Source organism: Pteropus alecto, unplaced genomic scaffold (assembly GCF_000325575.1).
Source record: "Pteropus alecto unplaced genomic scaffold, ASM32557v1 scaffold60, whole genome shotgun sequence".
NCBI classification, from domain to species: Eukaryota; Metazoa; Chordata; class Mammalia; order Chiroptera; family Pteropodidae; genus Pteropus; species Pteropus alecto.
In genome coordinates, this window is record NW_006430726.1 from 4,295,470 (window position 1) to 4,317,869 (window position 22,400).

The following is a 22,400-nucleotide window of genomic DNA, read 5'->3' on the forward strand; positions in this document are numbered from 1 at the left end:
TCAGATCCCTGAGCCGGCTGCCGGGATTCTGCAGTCTCACCTCGGCCTCCCTTTTCCGTTCAGTAAACAGAAGCCCAAGAGTCCTCGACTGTTTGCCATGCATGAGCACTGTGCTAGCCCTCGGGGTAGGACAGCAGGTGACGGTGGTTTATTTCTTAAGATGACGGGCACCGAGAAGGGACTGTCTCAGTTGGCAGAGGAGCCCAGCTTGGTGCTGGGCTCGCCCCGGAGCGGGAGGGAGGTGCGGGCCTTAGTACAGTGCTGAGGACAGCGCGGCCTGGAGAGAGGCCTGTGCGGGGTGGCCAGTGTCAGAAACACACCATTTTCCGCATGTTTGCCCTGTGGCAGGACCGTGCTTAGGGTTTCTGTGCATTACCAGATGGAATCTCGCTCACGGCCTTCTCAGACAAAACTCCGTTATTCTCAGGATCTAAAACTTATATGTTTATGATAGTCAATATTTTAAAATATATTTTGGATAAGAAATATGATCTATGACAAGTATTTTTTGTTTCCATTGGTGACTGGAAAACTTACAGGCACCTTTGTTAGCCAACCAGAGTCTTGGCTAAATTGCTCTCCTCTGCTCGCTGGACTGTTCAGCTTTGGAAGTGGCCTCTCGCGCCTCTGCTTGGGACCTGGCAGCCACTCGGTCTTTTCAGAAAAGACCGAAGGAGAGAAGCCTGAGTGAATTCTTTAAAGAGCTGATTGACCGAACTGGTCTCTCGTTCTTCTCCCTCTCTCTTCTTTGTAATCTGACAGCTCTGTTGAGGGATAATTCACATGCCACGCGATTCACCCATTTAAAATCTACAGTTCAGTGGCGTGTGGCATATTCACAGAGCTCTGCAAACACTAGCACAGCGCCCCTCCCGTACTCCTCTTCGGCCCGTCTGCCGAAGCCTCCCGCGGTGGGCACGGGGGTGTGGAGGACCGGTTGCACATCCCTGCCGTGGGATCGCCGTTTGGCCCTGGCCCGCTTCCGGCACAGGTGCGCGTCCCCTCAGAACGTACTGAGTTCCGGCCACACCGCCCTCTTGGATCCACTTTCTTATCTGAAGATGAGGTTCTGCCATTGGTGTTTGCATGCAGGTCGCCACGCCCCAAGCATAGAAGGTTTCACGATTGACCTTGAACTAGGGTCTGGGCAGGAAACTTGAGCTAAGCCACCGAGGCTGCCATGGTGGTCCACATCCTGCCTGGGTCAGCTCTAGGTCCCGAGGGACTCCGGAGGTCAAGGAGGTTATGCAATACCCTACGAGTTCCGTGTCCTACAGTGAGTTTCAGGGATTTGTATAGCTTAAGGATCCTTAGTGACTGCTGTAGGAATCCACAATCTTTTACATGGTGGCAAACTTAGCTCCCTCCCAGGTTTCTCCCCACATGCCGAGAGCAAGGGAGCCACTTGCAAGCCTCCGTTCTCTCGTTGCGGTCAGGTCCCACACATACCGGTAGCTCTCCCAGACTGCACTTCTGGAAAAACCCCTGATTTTGTCTGACCTGAGAGCATGACTAATGCAATCGCAGCCCTTATGAGGTCTCACCTATCTGTTTCACCCTAGCGCGGTCCTGGCTATTACCTCATCATCCCACCCCAGAGGGACCAAAACCCATCCCACAGGTGGTAGCAGCCATACTCGTGGCCACAGAAGGTCGCCTTCTCTGCCTAGTCCTGATTCTTCCTCGCCCACATGCAGGGCTAGCAGTCACTCCCTTCAGCCCCCTCCCGCAGCAGGTAGGACTTAGGAGAGGAGCAGTCTGTGTGGTGAAGCGAGGGAGCACTCCTCACTCAGGCCAAGGGCCTCTGTGCCAGCTGACGGCCACCGAAAACATATGGCCACTTAGACCTGGCTTTTCTCGGCAGCTCAGAAGGAGATGGACTTGGAAGTTTGAGAGAGAATGTCAGATTGCCCAAAATTGTGTTTGGGGTTGGGGTAATTTGTATCCTAATTGCTTTAGCAATGGTAAATGAATCAAAACTTGGAGTGGAAAATATTCTTGGGTTTATGTTTTGAACACAAAGTGTAATGATGCTTACGTTCCATTTATAGGAGTGGCAAGGAATTTGCTATGCCAAAAACGGAGATAATGTACAACAAAATGTGAAGATAATACCTGTCATTGGACAGGGAGGGTAAGTGGAAAAACAAGTACTCCAGTCAACATACCGTGTTTGGCTTATTGTACAATGTGCTTTGAACACTTAAGTAAATTAAGAACTGCATGCAGAAATTTGAAAGAAAGGTGTCATCTAAGACTGCCCTTACAGTGTGGCCTCCCCATGGCCACAGCCCGACCCTCCACCTGCTGACCCAGAGCCACCAGACTCTGGACACTCTTGCTTAAGTGCACGGATATACAGGAGACTGATGTATTTAAATCAGAATGTCACTTTATTAAGCTGTGTGATAAGAACACTGACTGGTGGACTCCCCACATTTAAAAAATTTTTATTTAATTCGATAGCCTGTGTGTTACTGCCGCATAAACCTATCAAATTAGATCAAAATATTAAATACTACTATTTATAGAAACACATAAAACAGATGTGACTACAGATTGGAAAGCAGTGTATACCAGGGGCCTAAAAATCTCTGATGGTTTATCTCAGAATCTTTCTTAAGTAATTTGAATAGCAGAAAATTATGAATATGAATTATAGGACAACCAACAGTAAAATATGCAACCATTAGAAACAATGATCTTAGAAAAGTAAATTACAAGGAAAAATGCTTACGATAAATGCAAAAGTCAGAATGTAGAATAGTACGGAGGGTTTGATCTCAGTCGTGAAGACGGAAGAAGGAAGAAGGAACGGGGAGATGTGGCAGTGGTTCTAGCAGCTGCTGCTGGTCACGGCGCCCGCCCTCCCTGGGCCGGCTCTCAGTGCCTGGGAGACGTCACTTCATTTCACCCCAACCACAGCCCCGTGATGTCAGCACTGTGGCCGTCTCCATTTTCCAGATGCGGAAACTGAGGCTGGGAGGCGAGATTTCTGGCCCCAGGTCCGGCTGCCGACACTTGGCAGAGCCGGGCCGAGACGTCTGTGCTGACTGCACGGCTCACGTGCTTGGTCACCAGGCTTTGCTGCCAGTTGGCGATTGCCCCGGGGAACTGGATCTATGTGGGCCCTCTGTTCTGATTCTTTGCCTTTTTATGTCCTTTCCAAATTTTTTCGTGATAAGTATATAGTGATTTGATTATCAAGGGGAAAGACTGAAAAACTGAAAAGAACAATAAATGAGGAGAGTCAGCAGCTTCTGAGATAAGCCCCGAGGGCTTTGTCTTAGAGGGGCAGCTGACCAGGGCCCCGCGTGGCCTCGGGCCATTTCCCCGAATGGGTGTGAGCAGACTGCTCCTGGGACTGGAAGAAGCGCCTCAATATAAGGGTCTGAGAACGAAAACGTGTTAAGGAATTACAGGCTCTGGGTTAAACATGCAGTACATTTTTAAAAACATAGGTATTTTTTATTGCATTATGACTTGGGAGAATTTCGTTTTTTACTGAAGAGTTGATTTCGTTTCTACAGAAACACCAAAGGGTGCTTGTAGACGCTTGCTTGTTTTTTGGCGGCCTTGGCCACGAACCATAGGCTTTTCTCAAAGCACTCTGTGTGCTGTGGAAGAGAGATGCTCTTTTCACAATGAAAAACTAGCTACATATACCCCAGAATAGAGAGCCCGGAGAGAAATAACGCATTGTTTTCTACTTGCAGAAGAATTAGACACTATGTGTCCATTATCAGAGTGTGCAGTGGCAACAACAAGGTAGGTGAGGGGGCCCCTCGGACCCCGGCTGCGCCCCAGCGAGGATTCCCTTACCCAAACCTCGGCCGTCAGAACTAACGGCTGTTAAATTCATTTCTAGGCCGAGAAAATAGCCGAATGTGTTCAGTCTGACAGACTCACAGGTATGGTGCGCCATATTCATTCTGAGGGTTCACTGAGGTTTGGAAACAAATAAAGTGAAAGCAGACCCCACTCCGACCAGCTTGCCTGGCGTGGGGGGCTGTATTTCCCGGCGCCATGGCAGCGTTTCTCGCCTGGCTCCCCAGGCTGGGTTGTGAGTCTAAGGACCTGAGCGCTGTGGGCATTCTGACAGGTGTCCCGGGGTGGGTCACAGCCTGCGGGGAGAGAACTGGTCACCTCAAATGCATGCACTTAATACGGGGACGTGTTGGGTGAAGTGTGGTTTGTTGGCTTGATCTCTATTTGAAGAGGCAGCAGTGTTGAGGGTCGGAGCACAGTACTTTGTCAGGGACATCTTCATCTGCAGATAGTGGTCGCCACGTGCCCACAGGGAGGGAGCCGGACTCGCCCCACTCCTTCTGTGTCCTGGGCACCATCTGCTCCTCCCCGCATCTGTGTACCTGCAGGCAGTTTTCCCAGGCCTGGAATTGCCTGTTTCCTTCATGCATGTGGCTTCACAAGCCGCCTGCCTGCGCCTGTGCTCACAGATGAGGGGCCGGGGGCGACGGGACAGGCCCGCTCCAGCCCCGTGCGCAGGCGCCGCACTGAGCTTGTGCACATGCTCTGTGGCGCCCTGCCGTGCCCCGGTGGTGCTCCGGTGGCCCAGCCAGCCCGTGCGAGCGCCCAGGGAGGAGGCTTTGTCTTCCAGCCCTTTGGCTGTTGGGGACGTGCTTTCTGCAGCACCGGAAGGTTCATCCATTGTTCTAGAAATGTCACCCACATACTTTCTGAGCATTTGCTGTGTATAAGGCACTGTGCTTGAGTGTGTTTAATTAGAGTCTTGCAATAATCCAATGGGTAGACCTTTTATAGATGAAGTTCCTTTTTTACAGATAAGGAAGTGGAAAGGCTAACTAATTTGCCCAAAGATACCCATCTAAGAAGGGGTGGGGCCGGCACTCGATCCAAGCAGCCAACTCCAGAAGCCCCGAGTGCATGCTGGGACAATTCTCGTGGGTGCCCCAAGAGCAGTCGGGCTTTAATGTGAAAAGAAGAGACATGTTGATACCACGGGACACAGCAAGTGGTGAGAGGTGATCAGTCATAAATGAGAGAGGACCAGTAGTGCCGTGGTAACTCAGAGGAAGAGGGAAAGTTCCAGACAGGGGCACGTGAATTTGAATAAGAAGAACGTGTGGAGGGAAAAGCATCCTAGTAATAAAAACAGGCACAGAAGACAGAAAGTACAGAGTGTGTTCCAGAAAGAGTAAGGATTAGATTCGACTAGTGTGCATGGTTAGTGTGGAAAGAGGACTGGGATCGTGAAGGACCCCGGAGTGCCAGGGGGGAAATGGGGGTTTTCGCCCATAGGCGGCGGGGTCTGAGGGTTTGGGGGCGGGAGTGGCATGAGGTCTGGGCTCTGAGAAGCTCCTAGAGCACGTGTGATACAGGTGCCATGGCAGGAGGGACCAGGGACAGGAAAGCCAACGTCACCATAGTCTAGAGGGGAGGAAACAACAGCCAGGGCGTGCGATGGTGACAGTAAGTGGACGGGAGAGGCCAGGGCGATGATGGCGTGGGGCCAGAGGGGGGGAAGCGAGAACGAGCAGTCAGAACATGGGTGTTAACCCTGGGCATGGAGGGCATGGCCCGGGCTGGGGGAGGCGGATGTGGAAGGCGCTATTTGTGAGGCCCTGGGTTCGTGTGTGTGTTCACTCGTCCGCTGATTCATTGTGATAAGTTCTCTTGAGTACCTCCTGGGCCCTGGGGCCCTTGTTTCTGTGTGCTTCAGAGATCAGGACTGGAGATGTGACTTTTGCTGGCCAGCAAAGCATCACCTAGTAGTTTGGATGTAGAACTGATGAGGTTGACCCAGGGATGGCAAAGGGGAGTGGAGACTCTGAGGTGACCCAGGAAGAGACGCCAAGAAAAGGTGTGTGTCGGGGTGGTGGGGGGATTGGGTGGGAAGATCACTTGCATCAGCATCAGGGTCAGTGGGAGCAGAAACCTGAAGGTGTCCCTGAGTCAAGGGACGGGAGAACGGGGACACATCGACCATGGTCAGGGCCGAAACGCACAGAGAAAGGGGGAGGGGAGTGCAGCGCCAGAGAAGGAGAGAGACCTTGGCTTTGGCATCCAAGACCTGGAGGAGTGCGGGCTTGGGAGACGCAACCTGCAGAGGCTGGAGGAGGCAGCAGTGGAAGCTACCAACATGCGCCCAGCCTGACCGTGACCCTTATTCTACAAGGTCGTGGAGCACCTTGCCTTGGATTTTTTTTAACATTTAGAACAGCCACTGCCCTGCCCTCCCCCCCCCCAAAAAAAATAGTGCAGGCCCGTGAACTAGTCGTGGCTGTTGTTAACATCTTTTTATTACTGAGACAGAAACTGAAGTTTCAAAGGGCTAAATGACAGCCTAGAGTCAGGCAGCCAGGAAATGACGAGCTGGCCCTGGAAGGCAGAATTAGCGACATGGTCACAGAAGACAGTCAGCTGGGGAGGAATCTCCCAAACCGTTTGTGTGGGGCCATTCTGTCCTTTTACTAGATCAGTGCCCACGTAAGAGTCTTGCCCATCTCACCCAGATGAGCCGCTGGCTGTCCAGTCTCCTTCCCCGTCAGCAGCGTAACCAGCTTTATGTCCAGAAGACTCAGCTCCTGGTCTTGCTTTGGGAGGCAGTGGAGTTGTAGGCAGTGGACCAGCGGGGTCCTTGGTTACACACGACAGAAATCAGCTTTTAAGTGTGTCCCTCTGTGTCTGGGGAAAGCGAGCTTTGTCAGGAGGAGGGAGGAGGTGGTTCTCTGTGTCTGAGGCCGCAGAGCGCAGGGGGGACGAAGGCTCACAGGCAGCTGTCGACTGCAGTTTGGAGGTCGGTGGAGTCCCCCGAGCGAGGGTGGTCCCCGTGCAGAGCAAGCAGTCCACAAGTGCTGGGACTGTTGAGTGTCTGAGAATGTTCTCTGAAAGTCTGCTGTGTTCCAGCAGAGGGACTTTGGGAAGTCCCGTAAGATACCTGCTTCTCAGCTTCCTCACAGCAGGAAGGAGCCCATCCTGCCAGACGCCAGCGTCCACGCGGGAACAGGGGCGGCTGCCACCCGTGCGGGCGCTGCGGTTGCCACTCCCAGCTTCCCCAGGGCTCCCCGGACCTACCCAGCAGGCCAGGGAAGTGTCGCTGATTTCTCTGTCCTCAAACAGTGGGCATTGTGGAAGGATTGCATTTCACGGAAAGGGAAACTGAGAGCAGAGCCCTGGTTTGTGGAGGCCCGTTTTGCATCTTTGCCTTGATGGCCAGACGCCTCAGGTCAGTCCGTACTGTCAGCACCCCCGGGGAGGAGGGCCTGTCCTCGCTCCTTCCGCTGCTTCCGGGGCCGAAACCTCACACTTCTGCCTTCATCCCTTCAGCCTTCCTGAGTCCGGCTTCTTCTTTCCTTTTTCTAAATTTTTTTTTTTTATAGTGACTTTGGTTAATGAAATCCATTAAGTTTCAGGAGTACAGTTTAACAGTAAGGCATATATATATTGCATTGTGTGTTCACCTCCCATAGTTAGATTTCTTTCCGTCACCACATATTGGACCCCTTTTACCCCACTACCTCCCTCCTTCCCCCTCCCCCCACCACCTCTGGTAACCACTAGTCTATTGTCCGTGTCCACGAGTCTGAGTTGAGCTTCTGAGAGCCAGGTGCTCCCAGCATCTCAGCAGGGAAGGTGCTATAGGACTCAGAGATCAAGTCACTTTGAAATGTTAGGTAGAAGTGAAAGCCTGCTTCTCGAGCCACACCCCATCCTCGGCACACACGTGCTTCTTGCTTCTCTCCAGTCCCCGCTCCTGCTCCATCGGCACAGTCAGCTTCCTTGTCTTCTTGGCTCACATCCTCTCTGCTCCTGTCCCAGGGAAGAATCTTCCACTTCCTCCTCGGGGCTCCTTCTGTGCCTCAGAATTATTGCTATAACTCTGAGTTCTTCTACCTCTGTCCCCTCTAGACCAGGGGTCCCCAACCCCCAGGCTGCGGACCGGTTCTGGTCAGGTCCGTGGCCTGTTAGGAACCGGGCCGCACAGCAGGAGGTGAGCGATGGGAGAGGAGGGGAAGCTCCATCGCTACTTGCAGCCACTCCCCAGGGCCAGCATCGCCACCTCCGCTCCACCTCAGATCATCAGGCATCAGATTCTCATAGCAGCCGAAAGGGTTGGGAACCACTGCTATAGCTCACGCCTTGTTCAGCTTCACGTCTTTAAGGCCTGGCTTAAGGCCCGACATGTGGGTGCCCAGTACAGTGTGTGGAGTGGATAAAGGGAGTGGGACGAGGAAACAAGCAAATTCACAGCGCGGTCTCATCAGGCAGCCGTGCGGACGTTGATCACGAAGCTCAGGGAGAGGACACGTGCCTGGGTCTGCGCGTGGTGGGGGGAGGTGCCCTCTGAAGTGGGTTTCGGAGAGGGCTCAGTGTCCTGTGCCAGAGGCAGAAGGAGCAGATGTCAAGGCTGTTCCCGAGACAGAGTGAGGAGCAGCTGTGCTGACACAGCCCGCGTGTGGTCAAGACCGGTGAGAGAGGGAAGGCAGGCGGTTGCCAGCAGACTGACCCCGGCCTTGACTGCCAGCCGGGGTTACTCCTTGTCGCCGAGGTGCTGCAGGGTGGGGGCCCGGGAGCCAGAGCAGTTTGATTTAGTGGCGCTTTCATTTGTGACAGGAACATGCAGGCGTCTGGAGAAGCAGATGTGTGATGGCTGAGCAGCTGTTACTTGCTAGGCAGTGCTGGTCACCTAGTGAGGAGGAAGGAAGACTTCTCTGTCCTCATGTCATTCACAGCTGGTGGGGAACAGACAGCAAGGCAGTCGGTTGCCGGCAGTGTAGGGTGGGGTCGGGGGCGTGTGGGGAAGGTCTCCCAAAGGTTATGATACCTGTACTGCGTCGTAACCGCATCTTCAAAGAGGAGCAACAGTTAACAGGGTGAAGAAGGTGACTTGGGAGAGGGACCCCCTCAAGCGGAGGGAAGCAGTCTGCTGAGGCGCAGAGGTGGGGAGCTCAACCAGCACATCAGAAACGGTCCATGATGGCCGAGGAGAAGGGGTCAGGATCACAGGATTCTGGGTGCCACACTGGGGAGCTTCAATCTCATCCTAAAAAGTCATGAGCCATCGAAATGTTCTAATTGGGAGAGCGATCTGGTCAGGGTTTTGTTTTAGTAGGGTTAGTTGGGTGCCTGTGGAGCAGGGGTCGAAAGGGGCATGAGAGAGTGTGCCTGTAATCCGGAGGAGGATCACGAGCGTCTGAGCTAGGGCAGCGACAGAGCAGGGTCAGATTAAAGACGTATTGAGGAGGCCAACTCCACAGGTTTAGCTGACCAGTCGAGGGAGAGGGGAGAGAGGGGAGGAGTCATACCCATTCTTGTCTCCAACTCAGCGACCTGGGACTAAGAGTGGGTTTGGGGGAAGATAATGCGTTCACTTGAAGTGCCTGAGGGGTACCCAGGTGCAGGTGACCAATGGCCAGTTAAGGTGGGAGCCTGGAGCTCAGGGTGAGACAGGGGCACAGAGATTGCTTAAAGCTATCGGAAGGACGGGCTCTCTCGAAGGGACTGCCTTCGGACAGGAGCAGGGCTCAGGACAGATTCCCGAGCACTGTGGTTGGGTGGGGCTTGGGGAGAGGGGACCATGAGGGAAACCAGGAAGGAAAGCCGGAGAGCAAGGCCTGGTGCAGACCAGGAGTTTCCAGGAAAAGCAGTCAGGCCAAGCTGGGTCAGAGTTGAATTGTGTCCTTCAGATGTAGCCAGACGGAGGTCTGCAGTGACTGTGACAAGTTCAGGGTCAGTGCCCGTGCAGAAGAGAGCGTAGCAAATAGCAAATGAAGAAACGTCTTGATGGGGGTGGGTGCCAAGGCCCTGCATCCGGTCCTGCTTGTGAGTGGGGCTCCAGGTGAGGACCCCACGATGGGGCAGAGAGGACGCAGCCTCCAGGTGGGACACCAGGGCCGAGCGCCAGCCGCGTTCAGCCACCCGCCCGGCGGCTGCCAGTTTCCTCGTCTGTGAAATGGGGACAGGTTGGAGAGGCTCAGCACCTCCGTGGCACCTGTTAGGTACACAGAGGAGGGACAGGAAGGAAGGTCAACTTTGTCTTGTCCTTGATTGGTGTGGGGTCGGGGAGAGAGATCTTACTAGAAAAGCAGCGGTGCCATTCACCGAAGGTGGGGTCACGGGGAGAAAGATAAACTGTCATTTGACACTCCCTGCACTGTGCACTGCGCAGGAAGAGGCACGTTCTTCCCTGAGGCACTTTAGGTCTTGTAGGAAAAATACATAGATTTTTTTTTTCCCTTGGGGTGAGTGTGGATGGGGATCAAACTTTCTCTTAGTTCTTACTTTATGTAGTGGGACTCTGTAATATGTCATCTGGAAGCTGTAAGGCACTTGTTTATGATTCTATCAAGAGGGACATTTTGAGAAAGTCAGTCCCCTCGTTCATAGTCTGCATTTCTGCCCACTGTGTTGATTTTTGTGTTGTAATTCTTAAGTTTTCTTTTTAAATTTTTTTTAGATTGATAATTTTCCTAACATGTTTTCATTGTTAATCCTTTTGACGAGGTGATTTGTAATTTGTTTCTACAGATAATCAGTCAGGCAAACATAAAGACAAGAGAAAAAGCTCACTAGACGTCAAAGCTGTTGGCCATCGCGCGAGCGAAGGTGGGTGCAGGACAAAGGGGAGGGTGTGACCCTCGGTGCGACATGCAGGCCCACCGTGCCTCTCCATCTTGCCTCTGGGTCGCTGTACAGCTCCAGTTCAGGACGGGAGACCCTCTAGCCGTCTGTCATTTCTCCCTCTTCCCCGACTCCCGCCTGTGGGTTCCATGTGAACCTTTCGATGGAGTGAGGGAATAAAGAAAAAAGGTGCATCTCCCTGCCCGCTCTGCGGTCAATTCCCTAAAGTGTAACAGCAGAATGTCAGTTTACCTGCTATCATTGTGCGAGTGATGCATTTGGGAATTCTTAACAATATAGAGCAAGTCCTCGAATAACATTGTTTTGTTCAACGTCATTTCGTTATAATGTTGACAAGGGGAGAAAAAAATGGACTCCTGGCAGGGCCACTGTGTGGAGTGTACACGTTCCCCGCATCTGCATGGCTTTTTGCCAGGTCCCCTGATTTCCTCCCACGTCCCAAAGATGTGCACGTGAGGTGCCTGGGGTGTCTAAATAGTCCCTGGCTGAGTGAGTATGCGTGGGTGTGAGTGGGCCTGCGATGGGAGGGCGTCCCATACAGGGTGGGGTCCCAGGAGAGGCTGCAGCCACACTCGACTCTGAACTGGCATAAGCAGGTTGGAAAATAATGATCTCCTTTATTTTTATTAATTGTCCTTACGTGTAGCTCACATTTATTTCAGTGTTCAATATTAGAAGTGTTTCAAGTCTTTATTTAGAAGTTTGATGATGGTTTTGTGAACAGAAATATGCCATAGGAACTTAACTTTTGTTCTTGTCAATTAGCCTATGGTAAAATTGGTTTCTTGTATGTCATTTTGCTTAAAATCACAGTTTCCAAGAACCTTTCAGTGGCATTGAGTGAGGACTTAACTGTATTTCGTTGTGGGTTGCAGTTTGCCTAGAAGCTTATTTTTTGGTGGGGAGGTGAGCTGCATGTGAAAGACTCTTATTAAGCGAATATTATTTAAGTTCTAATTGGAATATAATGTTTAAATATTATATAGATATATAGATACATAGCCTGAATGATCTAGTAGTTTCAAAAATGTAATAAAAATGATTTATCGGTAGCGCGGAGGCAAATCACACTGCTAACTGTGTACTTTCTTCAACCCAAAGATGAACGGGGAAGCATGTGGAGCTATTACTAGATAAAAAGCCACTACTTTGCAGGGCAGTAGCACCTTGGATTGTACAGCAGAGGCCCAGCTCCTGCCCTCATGTCCCTCGCAGGGCAGGACAGGGGCCAGCTCACTCATGCCCACGGCCAGGCGTTTCCAGCCTCCCTCATCCTTTGAGTGACTTTGTCCATTTCTGTATTTTTAATAGGTAAACGTTCTTCTTTTAATGCTTTTGGTTTTTAACCACTATTCTTTTGGAGTTATAATTTCCACATAATAAATTTCAGATGTTAAGTGTTCAGCTCAATGAGTTTTGACAATTGTTTACACTCATGTAACTACTACGCAGTGTAGATCCAGATAGTATACACGCATGCACTTGCACACACACCTCTGCCACACGGAGGCAACCGAGAGTTGCTAAAACTGCAGATTCACCTGGCCTCTTGTGCTTCAAGAAACGGAACCATATAACATGAGTACACATTCTTTGTCTGGATTCTTTCGGTCGTGTCAGCGTTTTTGAGAGTCATCCGTGTCGTTAGGTGTATCAGTAGTTTATTCTTTTCATGGCTCAGTAAATACTCCATTATATGAATATGCCACGATTTGTTTATTTGTTCTCTTATTAATGGACATCAGTGTCTATCTTTCCACTTTGGGGCTTTTAAAAATAAAGATATGTGAATGTTCTTGTGTGTGTGTGTGTGCACCTGTGTATGCCCTGGGCCTTTGGGCAGCTGTGAACAGCTCCAACGTGGGCTGTACTGGGCTCCTCCCCATCGCTCACCTATAAGAGTTCCAGGTGCTCTACATCCTCCCACACTTGGCTATGCCAGCATTTAAAATTTCAGCCGTTCTGGTGGATGTGGTTTGAATTTTTCTGGTGACCAGTGAAGTCGAGCACACCTTTCATATACTTATTGACCATTTGAATATCCTTTTTTGTGAAGCACTGTTCCATATTTTACCCATTTTTATAACTGGGTGTTTCTCTTTTTCCTCATTGTTTTGTAGGGATTCTTTATATATTCTAGATATGGGTCCTCTGTTGGATGTGTGTATCACAAATATATTTTCTCAGTATGTGGTTTGCCTTATCCGTCTCTTAAAGGTCTCTTAAATAACAGAGGTTCTTAATTTTAATAAAGTTCATTTTATCAGTGTTTTCTCTTATAGCTGGTGCTTTTTTGTCCTGTTTAAGAAATCTTTCTCTATCCCAAGGTCAAGCTTGTTTCATCTTCCACTTTAGGTCTGTGATCCATTTCAAATCAATTTTTACATCTGGTGAGGGTAGAGATCAAAGACGAATCTTCCCTCCCCACCCCTTGAAAATCCAATTGGCCCATCACCGTATTGAAAAAACAGCTTTTGCAACAGCATCAGCGTTGTAAATCAGATGACTGTACACATGCGGTCTTGTGTCTGGACTCTGTGTCACTTCTCTGTTAGTCTGTGCTTGTACCAGCGCCATCGTCAATTTCTACAGCCTTACAGGAAGTCTTGATATCTGGTGGCGTAAACTTCTTCAAGATTATCTTGGCTATTTTAGGTCCTTTGCACTTCCATTATAATCGGCTTGTTAGTTTACACACACACTCGCACGCACGCACGCCTCCTAGGTTTTATCTAGGAGCGTCTTGAATCTGTAGGTCAACTTGGGGAAAACTGAAAGCTCAGTCACGCTGACTCTCACAGGCGCTGCGTGCGCTCTGGGACTCCGTTTCAGTTGTCTTTATTTTCTCTCAGCTGCGTTTTGCATTTTCAGTATATAAATCTCGCACATCTTTCATTATATTCCTAAATATTGATGTTTTTAGATGCTGTCACATGTCATATTGGTGTTTTTGATTTCAGTTTCCAGTTGTTTTTTGCTAGCTTACAGAAATACAATTGACGTTTGTATATTGACCTTGTCCCGAGGAGCCTTGACCAGCTCACTCAGGGATGTCAGAGTCGTGCTTGTCGATTCTTTTGTGGACTTTCCACATACACAGCCACAACAATCTTTATACCTTTTTCTGACTTTATTGCATTTATACTATTGTTTGGTTTTTGTAAGCAGATGTCACTTTTATTAATTTTCAAATGAGAACAAGTCCTTTTATGACATAATGATAAAATAGTGGTTTTTCTTTTGAGTTCAATGACCCCATTGAGTAAAATGGAAAGGTGGCAACTACATGCTGGTCGTCAAAACTAGACTGAAGGCAGTTTGTCTGCCCCCAGCGTTTAAAGCGTTTGAGAGCCGCTGCGTGGCTGCTCTCGCTCGGAGTTTCTCCCAGGGCCCGAGTCTGGGAGCGCGAGGCTGACACATCAGGCTGCGGTCCTTACGGTGTTTGGTAAAGAGCGTTTGGCCTCACAGTGGGGCTTTCAGGGAGACAGACAGAACTCTGTGTGAACATTTTTCCTGCCTGTGCACTGCCCAGGCTCTCCGCTACCCCCAGAGGAACCCAAACCAAAAAATGAACAAACTTTAGAACCTAAGAGTTGCTGCTTGCCTCGTCGGAGGTATTTACCTAATTAGTCTGGATTATGCATAACGGTGGATGCCTTGAAAACTGTAACCAGAAATTCATGTATTTCAGTTCATGGCGAGTAGTATTTATCTCTCTTGCCATATATGAAACAAAGAGTCTGTGTGGCATTGTCTTCCAAAACATCCTTACTCCTGGACAGCGGCAGGCTGAATACTTACAAAGCCTCATTGTTATAAACATGAAAAGAGGCTGACTGTTTGGCCTTGGCTCGCTAGTTGCTTTCCTGTTTTCTCTCTGGCCTGTGACATCAGACATTCAGTCTGTGGGGGCACGTGCTTCCTAGTACCTAGAACCGAAGGAAGCAGAGGCGGTTAGGCCGGGGTCCCAGGCTCGTAGGAAGGAGGGGAGCTCTGGGTGGCTATGTGGGTCTGGTCCTGCCCCCTCCCTGTGCAGCTGGGCACAGCGGGGCCTGGGGGGTGGGTAAGGGCACGGAGCCCTCGGCGGTCAAGCCAGGTGCCCGAGGCTGTGCCTACCCTGACCTCTGCCCACGTGATCTCTCCGCAGTGGCCAGCCAGAGACGACACTCCTCCATGGCCCGGATACACTCCATGACCATCGAGGCGCCCATCACCAAGGTGAGGCCGTTCGTGGTCCATCTCCACTGAGCACGGTGTCCCTTGTTCTCCCCGCCGATTTTTTCCAGTGAGGAGAAATGGACCTGTGACAATCTTGATGCTCTCCCAGTCACGGGGAGCCGCTTCCTCTCAAGAGAGGGCATGTGGCATGGACACTCAGCTAGTCGTCAGTCAGCCTTGAGCAGCATGGCCAGCCTGACCTCAGGATCTCTTTTCCGTTGTTTTTAAGGCTGCGAAACGCAAGGCTTTTCTTTCCGTGTTGTAGGTAATCAACATCATCAATGCTGCCCAGGAAAACAGTCCCATGCCTGTGACAGAAGCCTTAGACCGTGTGCTGGAAATTCTCAGAACCACTGAGTTATACTCACCGCAGTTCGGTGCTAAGGACGATGACCCTCACGCCAGTGACCTCGTCGGGGGCCTAATGTCCGTAAGTGTGTGTTGACTAGGCCGCTGGCGGAAGCCTGCCGTTCCCGTTTGTTCTCCGGTCATTTGGTCACAGGCCGGCCTGACAAAGCTGTCTGCGTGTCAGGCTCGGTCCGGGCCTAAGCCCGTCCATCGTTTGGGCTCAACTGCTCTTCGTCCACCCAGGGACCTCGGCTTGGAGCACATAAGGGAGGGGCATGTTCTAGACTGTCTTCTGAGCCGCTGCCCCATTTTTGCTTAGGGGTTCTATGAGTAATTTATTTAAATACGACTTAACTGGGGCAGAAAAAAAAATATATGAAGTGTTCCACACCGCATTGCAAAACAGAAGGACCATGTTTAAAGAGGCCCCGGGGGAAGGGGCATGGGTTCCCCCAAGCAGCCTGTGCAGAGCTGGTGACTTCTTTGGAAAGAAGCGCTTGAGACCATGTCATTGGATGGGGCTCTGGAGGTCCTGGATGCCCCCTCCAGCCTGTCTACTATAGAGGTCTCTACAGGAAGAACAATTGTCACTCTATCGCTGTCACCTTTGTGTTGGGAAGACATAAAATTCATCTCCCTCCCAGTTCCTGCTTTCTGAAATCACTTGATGTCCTCAAAATAAAGTTTTAGGCAGGTAGCTAGATAAAGCCTGCCTAAAACCCTAATTTTTAAGGCATCAAATAATTCCAGAAAGGGTAGCATGGTTTCGAGTGATGATGATGTCTAACCATGGACTTGCCTATTGAGACAGAGGCTCCTCTAGCCTCTAGCGAGGGGTGACAGTGACACGGGACAGGGTGGGAAAGTGTCTGGGGTGAGGTGGGGGGAGTCACTGCAGGGTGAGAGGAGGGGGCTGCTTCGGGCTGGGGCGGTGGTCTGGGAGCAGCTCTCAGCCAAGAGTCTGCTGGGCAGAGTGAGATGCCCGGAGGAAGAACCGAGCCCCAGAGGAAGCCTGGCATCTCCTAGGGTGAGGACGGCGGCAAGAAAGCCCTCCTGTGGGGCAGGGTGGCGGGCAGAGGGGCGTCACCCCTAAGAAACCAAACCGTCCTGAGAGCCACCAGGAGCATGGGGCCGAGGGGCCTCTCACAAGCCGCCCCCGCCCCGTGCCGTCCGACCCCGAGTGTAGCCGGTCCTTCGAGTGTCAGGCTCAGTGCTGTCGGTGAAGGGACTGAGTTCAGGGGTCAATCTCCAGGGAGCCTCAGGGTGCACTGATGGAGAGGGCTGCCCTTAGCTGTCCTCTGGGAGCACAGTCCTGGGGTCTGCAGGAGATAAAGAACAGTTGTGATTTCTCTCTCGTTTCCTTGATTTTTATCAGGATGGTTTACGAAGACTATCTGGGAATGAATATGCTCTTTCAACAAAAAGTAAGTTTTTAACTTTGTGGATCATTATTGGTCAGGCTGAAGTGATGAAAATAAATTTTTCGGATAAAAGTTGTCAGATAGTTTTTCTCATCAGTACGCAGTTTCTTGGTGTGTCATAAAACCTCAGAAACAAAGCACTGTTCTCCCTCAGCTAATGCCGTAAAACCTGCTAATTTTGTTCTCCAAATTTCATCACTTTGCAGACTTTCAGCAGATTGCGAGCAATATAGTCACTCCCATCTCCCTTCACGACATCCCACCGCGGATAGCTCAGGCCATAGAAAACGAGCACTACTGGGACTTTGATATTTTTGAACTGGAGGCCGCCACTCAGAAAAGGTGAGTTCGCTTGGAGCTCGGCAGACAGAGAGCTCGATGCCAAGGGCCTGTGTGGAGAAGCCACCGGAGGAGTGTAGCTTCCGCACAGAGCCAGTCCTCGGTTCCCAGGGGAGGAGGCCCAGGAAGGAGCAGGAGGGCAGCAGGTGCCCCTGAGTCACCGGGGCCTGGGCCTCGACAAGGGGTCGGGCGAGAAGCCGGGGGCAGAGTTTGCCTGGGCACGACTCCTGACGAGACAGCAGACTCATGGGAAGTGTGAAATTGAGCAAGGGACTTACTGCTCTAAGTCGCAGGGTTGTTTTTTTCCCTGTAAAATAGGGATGTTGATTTCTTCTGTAGGTGGTGATAAGTTAAGACACAGCAAAGAGCCCTGCCCAGAGTCTAGAACTCAAAATTAGAAATACAGAGAGAACAGAGACATTTGAGAAGAGCTGTCCCCAGATCTCGGTTGCTGTGTCGGTGACAGGCATGGGGAGACCCAGAACTCCACACCCAGTCGTCCCGGACGGGGTGTGACCACAGAGTGGGGGAGAATGGGGTCCGTACCTTTAGTTTTGCACTTTGCTGGAAAAGAACTGTTAACCAAAGAGGTGTGGCTGACTTGGCACACAGGAGTGAAATGTCACAGCCGATGCCCGCCAGGCCAGCCTTCAGGATGGCGAGGCCCTACCCCTGACAGTCGCAGGAGAGGTGTACTTTCTTGGGATCACCGTCAGGTCTCATCCCAGTTGGGCGACCCCAAGGTAGCCCTGCCCTTTCCTCCTGCTCACTGCGAGTCAGCCTTCTGCTACATTCTGCTCCATGCACGCGACACGGGCACAGACGTGGGGAGCACCCCACGGCAGATGCATCTCTGGGCATCTGGTTTACATACTAGTGACATGGCATTCACGTGAACCGGGCCAAGGCAGGTCAGTCCGAGTCCCATTAGCCTGATCATCTCTGGACACTGCCTCAGCAGAGCCACATTTCTCGACCTTCCGAGCCAAAGGCCAAGCACTAGATCAAGGGTGCTTCTCAAGGAAGGGCCCGACCTGGTGGCAGCTGGCTCCCTTCTAAGGGGGAACCTCCTCAGACTCGACACCCACCTCCGGATTGTCGAGACCATCCCATGGCATACCCTAGTGTCTGGCTCACGTGCGGTCATCAGAAACCATTATTGTCCTCAGGCAGGACACTGGCCAGCGGCTTAGGTCCAGCAGGTCCGAAGGAGAAGATAGGGTTCAATGTGGCACAAGTTTAGCCGGGCAGCAAACACGCTGATTTGGAGGAATCCACTGGTGCAAGGAGGAGTCTGAATCAGGAGGGGCAGGGTGAGCAAAGCCCGCCCGGCCAGCGGGAGCACCGGACAGAGCTCTGAGGCCAGAACTGGGAGTTGGCTGTAGCCAGCTTGGCGCTGGCTCCCGGGAGAAGGGGCGACAGAGAGGCAGGCGCCGCTTTGCTGCCCTCGCGCTCTCCGAAGTCTGGCTCAGGTGTGCTCGTCGGATCTGACAGGGCTCTCGCCACGTGGCCTGTTTCTTCGCTTTACTTGAACGCTATGAATATTTTTTCTATAGGCCTTTAATTTATCTTGGTCTCAAAATCTTTGCTCGCTTTGGAATCTGTGAACTCTTAAACTGCTCCGAGGCAACACTGAGAACGTGGTTCCAGCTCATCGAAGCCAATTACCATTCCTCTAACCCGTACCACAACTCCACGCATTCTGCCGACGTGCTTCACGCCACCGCCTACTTCCTCTGCAGAGAGAGGATAAAGGTGAGCTGGGTTTCTGCTGCCTCTGTCCCCAAGTCGCCATGCAGTACGACTGCTCAGGAGTGTCCCTCACGGCGCAGCCTGGCTCAGGAAGGCTGTGGCCGTGTGAGAAGTCAGGCAGGAGGCCACACACTGTTAACTCAGGATGTGACTCAGCTATTCCTTGGGAGCGTGACGGGGAGCTGGTCCCCAGGGAGAAAGCCAGCAAGGGCAGGAGTCGGCTGTTCCCTGGGGTCTCCGAACCCACAGACAAGTGCAGCCAGCTAAGGATCGGCTGTTGCCACTTTAGGGGCCCCGCCTGTCCTCTCAAAGTCAGAGAAGGGCGACGTCATGCCTGGCACCTGGCCGTGCTGAGCGGAAGCTGGTTCTCACCCTGAAGGGACACCTTCCCGGAGCTGGGTCTTCAGCTGCCCCCTCCTCGCTCTGAGGTTTTTGTTTTGTTTTGTTTTTAAAGAAAGATCATGACCAAGACCTAGGCAGAATAAGAGCCCAGAGAGAGAACTGTTTTATAAAGTACAAAAATAATGGCAGCAGAGGGACATCAGTGTCAATATGGACCAACATATAAAGACAGCCAGTTTTTGTTGTAATTTATTGTTTTTTTTTGAACTACTCTATAGAGGACACATACATATATGTATTCACGAAGCCAACTTAAAACGATTGTAATGGCATGGAGATGTAAGTCATCTCCTCCACTTCTCCCACTTACTCCTCTCTGTTGACGGGAAGTCCTTAACAAGCGTGAGACCAAGAATCCGTTGTGTCCGGACAGCATGTGCAAAGATGCCTCTTTCTCAGCAGACAGGGACCCCGGATTTGCTCGACAATGTTCTCTTGTCAGAAATCCCAAGTGTTCTTACCTCAAAGTCATAGGGTGGGAAGAAGACCCTACAGAAGGCTTCGTGCAGTGCCTCAGTTTTCACAAGATCTCTTGTTCTCAGCAAACTCTAGATCCCGTCGATGAGGCCGCTGCCCTCATTGCAGCCACCATTCATGACGTGGACCACCCCGGGAGAACCAACTCCTTCCTGTGTAACGCTGGAAGCGAGCTGGCCATTCTGTACAATGACACTGCTGTGCTGGAGAGCCACCATGCGGCCCTGGCCTTCCAGCTGACCATCAGAGATGACAAATGCAATATCTTCAAGAACATGGAGAGGTAAGAGGCGTGGGTAGGGAAGCACGTTGGTCCGCCCGTCTCCTTTAAACAACTGTACTGAGATAAATTCACACAGCATGCAGTTCACCCGTTTGAAGCATACGGTGATCGTTAGCTCGTTCGGAGCAGTGCAAGTGCCACGACAGTTTGAGGGCATTTTCATCACCTCCAAAATCCTCAACCCCGTTAGCAGTCACGCCACACTCCCCACTCAACCACTGAGCCACTTTCCGTGTCCAGAGATCTGCCGGCTCTGGACATTTCGTGTAAACGGAAGCGTGCCCAGTATGTGCTCTTTGCGACTGGCTGCTTTCACTTAGCACGATTTCAAGGGTCAGCTCCTTTGTGTCTCGACATTTCAAGACGAGGAAGTAACGCGGACATGCTGAGCTCTTGGAGACAGGGGAGCTGTCGTCGTAATCTCTGCGTGGAACGCTCCGCTCTGCCCTCGTGGGCCCAGCATTTTCCTCGTTGTCTCTGTTCCCATGTCATTTCCCCGAGGAGCCTTCCCCGACCCTTCACGCTGCTCATTCAGTCCCAGTGCCTTTGTAGCACTTGTCACGTTTTCATTATTGGTCTGATGTCTGATTTGATTCTTAAGCTCTGTAAGATCACGGTGCCATATGAGTTTCGTTCATCACTGTCCCCTAAGCATCTAGTGTGGCACCTGATGTGTGATAGGGACTTACTGTCACATGAACGTAGGAAAAAGTGTTCGGTCATGAGGAGGACTTATTAATTTGGATTTTTAAGGAAAGTTTCATGTGGGATTTTTTTAAAAAAAGGAGACTCCTGATTTTACTAAGCTCCCTGTGCCACGTTGTAGAATTTCAGACGTGGAGATCAGTAGGTTTTGTTTGTAGCTACTTGTTATCTCTGCCCCAGGGAAAGGAACGGAGTGAATGGAGAAAAGGGGCAGAATAGAGATTTTATTTTGTATTCTCTGTACCTCAAAAAAATTTTTTAAAAACAAATGAAAACAAGGGCTGGAGGAAGAGGTGTCACGCACTGCGTGTGACTGTCTCACCTGTCAGAGGGTCTGCCCTCTAAGTTTTGGGCACTAAAGGTGTTGGGTCTCTGTGGGGTACACTCTCCATAACCATAGGTCTCCATCCCGTCTTCGCTGAGAGAGCGACATTGCTCACCCAACTACTTCCTGTCTTGTTTTAGTCCAAGAACCGTGGGCCTCACACCACGGGTGACAACACACGGACGTCGCATCTACAAGGTCTTGCCCTTAAGCTTCCGATTTTAACTTCTCTTGGGGTTCACCTTGATGACGATCAAGGCACTAAGTATCACTTTTACGATCTCTTAAAGTGTGCCCTGCAGCTGACTTCCAGTGACGTTAGAACTTTAGCCACAGTGGACATGTATCCCGGATCACAGATAGTTTTTACAAGTCTCTATCGGTCGAGTCTGGACCCGTGATCTGTAGCAGCCTCTCATTTGTCGCCTGAAACAGGAATGACTACCGGACGCTGCGCCAGGCTATCATTGACATGGTCTTGGCCACAGAGATGACAAAGCATTTCGAGCACGTCAACAAGTTTGTCAACAGCGTCAACAAGCCCTTGGCAGCACTGGAAGTAAAAGAGGTGAGGGTCTGTCTGGGCTTCGTCCCCACGTGCTGTGGGCTCACTGAATTTGATTCTGTCGCTTAAATTCTTGAAAGTACCAGAACTTGGAAGGAGAAAAAAACTGAAGGGAGGCTCAAGTTTCAGATAAGTGTAGAAGGGGGAGCCATTGCCCCCTTCTTGGGCATTGTGGGCACGGTTGGAGCCCTTGGGTCCGTCACCAGCTGCTCCACACTGTGTGCATTCCGTGGTGGCAGCAACTATCCTCTGTTGGCTGTGTCACGGAAGGGTGACACCGTCGCCCCCATTTCGGGACTTGAGGCGCTGGGCAGGGGCAGCCAGGAAGCAGCCAGGCCTGAGCACCCGCTAGTTCTGCCGCTCCGCTGCCTCGCCGGTGCAGTGGGCACCGTAAACGTCAAGGCACAGGGCCCGTGAGGCGGGCAGCTGTCGTCGTAGATTCCCCGTCGGCTCAGCACTGGAGAACGGGCCTCCCTGGAGCCTCTTCCTCAGGCTCAGCTGTCTGCCCGCCCCCCACCTACTCCACGAGCACTGAGCACCCTGCCACCAACTCACAGCCCTTCCCCCGCCCTGCTCCCCGGCTCCTGGCACCGAGAGCCCCTGGCACACATAGGAACGACTTGCTTTTGGGAGCTGTCGAGCCAAGGTCATAATTCCGTTCTGCAGCTCGTTTGGCCACAGGCTTCGTCTCTCCCCGGCCTTCCAGCTCGTCACCCTTCTCACTGAAAGCATTAGTCTGGAGAGAGAGGGGGGAAGCTGGAGCCGGGAGAGCTCGGGCCTCCTCGGTGGTGTCCCTTCTGGCGCTCCCCAAGACATGAGGTGGCCTTGGCTCAGGATGCCACCTGGCTGTCTTGATGGCAGCTCTGCCCACTTGACGGGACCACCAAGGCCTTCTTAGACCACTGTGCTCTCTCCTGGAAATCACGGGACCGGCCCGTTTGG

General features: G+C 51.6%; 1 protein-coding gene across 1 annotated transcript in view; it reads left to right on the forward strand.

The window, feature by feature from the left end:
- The window catches only part of PDE8A (phosphodiesterase 8A), a 109,870-nt gene that overhangs the window by 79,472 nt on the left and 7,998 nt on the right, over window positions 1-22,400 (forward strand). The window contains exons 9-19 of the mRNA XM_006905301.3: window positions 2,052-2,134; window positions 3,717-3,768; window positions 3,869-3,911; window positions 10,510-10,587; window positions 14,771-14,841; window positions 15,107-15,271; window positions 16,565-16,613; window positions 16,817-16,952; window positions 18,506-18,704; window positions 19,646-19,863; window positions 21,329-21,461. Of these exons, the coding sequence (XP_006905363.1) occupies window positions 2,052-2,134; window positions 3,717-3,768; window positions 3,869-3,911; window positions 10,510-10,587; window positions 14,771-14,841; window positions 15,107-15,271; window positions 16,565-16,613; window positions 16,817-16,952; window positions 18,506-18,704; window positions 19,646-19,863; window positions 21,329-21,461 (1,227 nt within the window). The remainder of the gene's footprint in view (window positions 1-2,051; window positions 2,135-3,716; window positions 3,769-3,868; window positions 3,912-10,509; window positions 10,588-14,770; window positions 14,842-15,106; window positions 15,272-16,564; window positions 16,614-16,816; window positions 16,953-18,505; window positions 18,705-19,645; window positions 19,864-21,328; window positions 21,462-22,400) is intronic.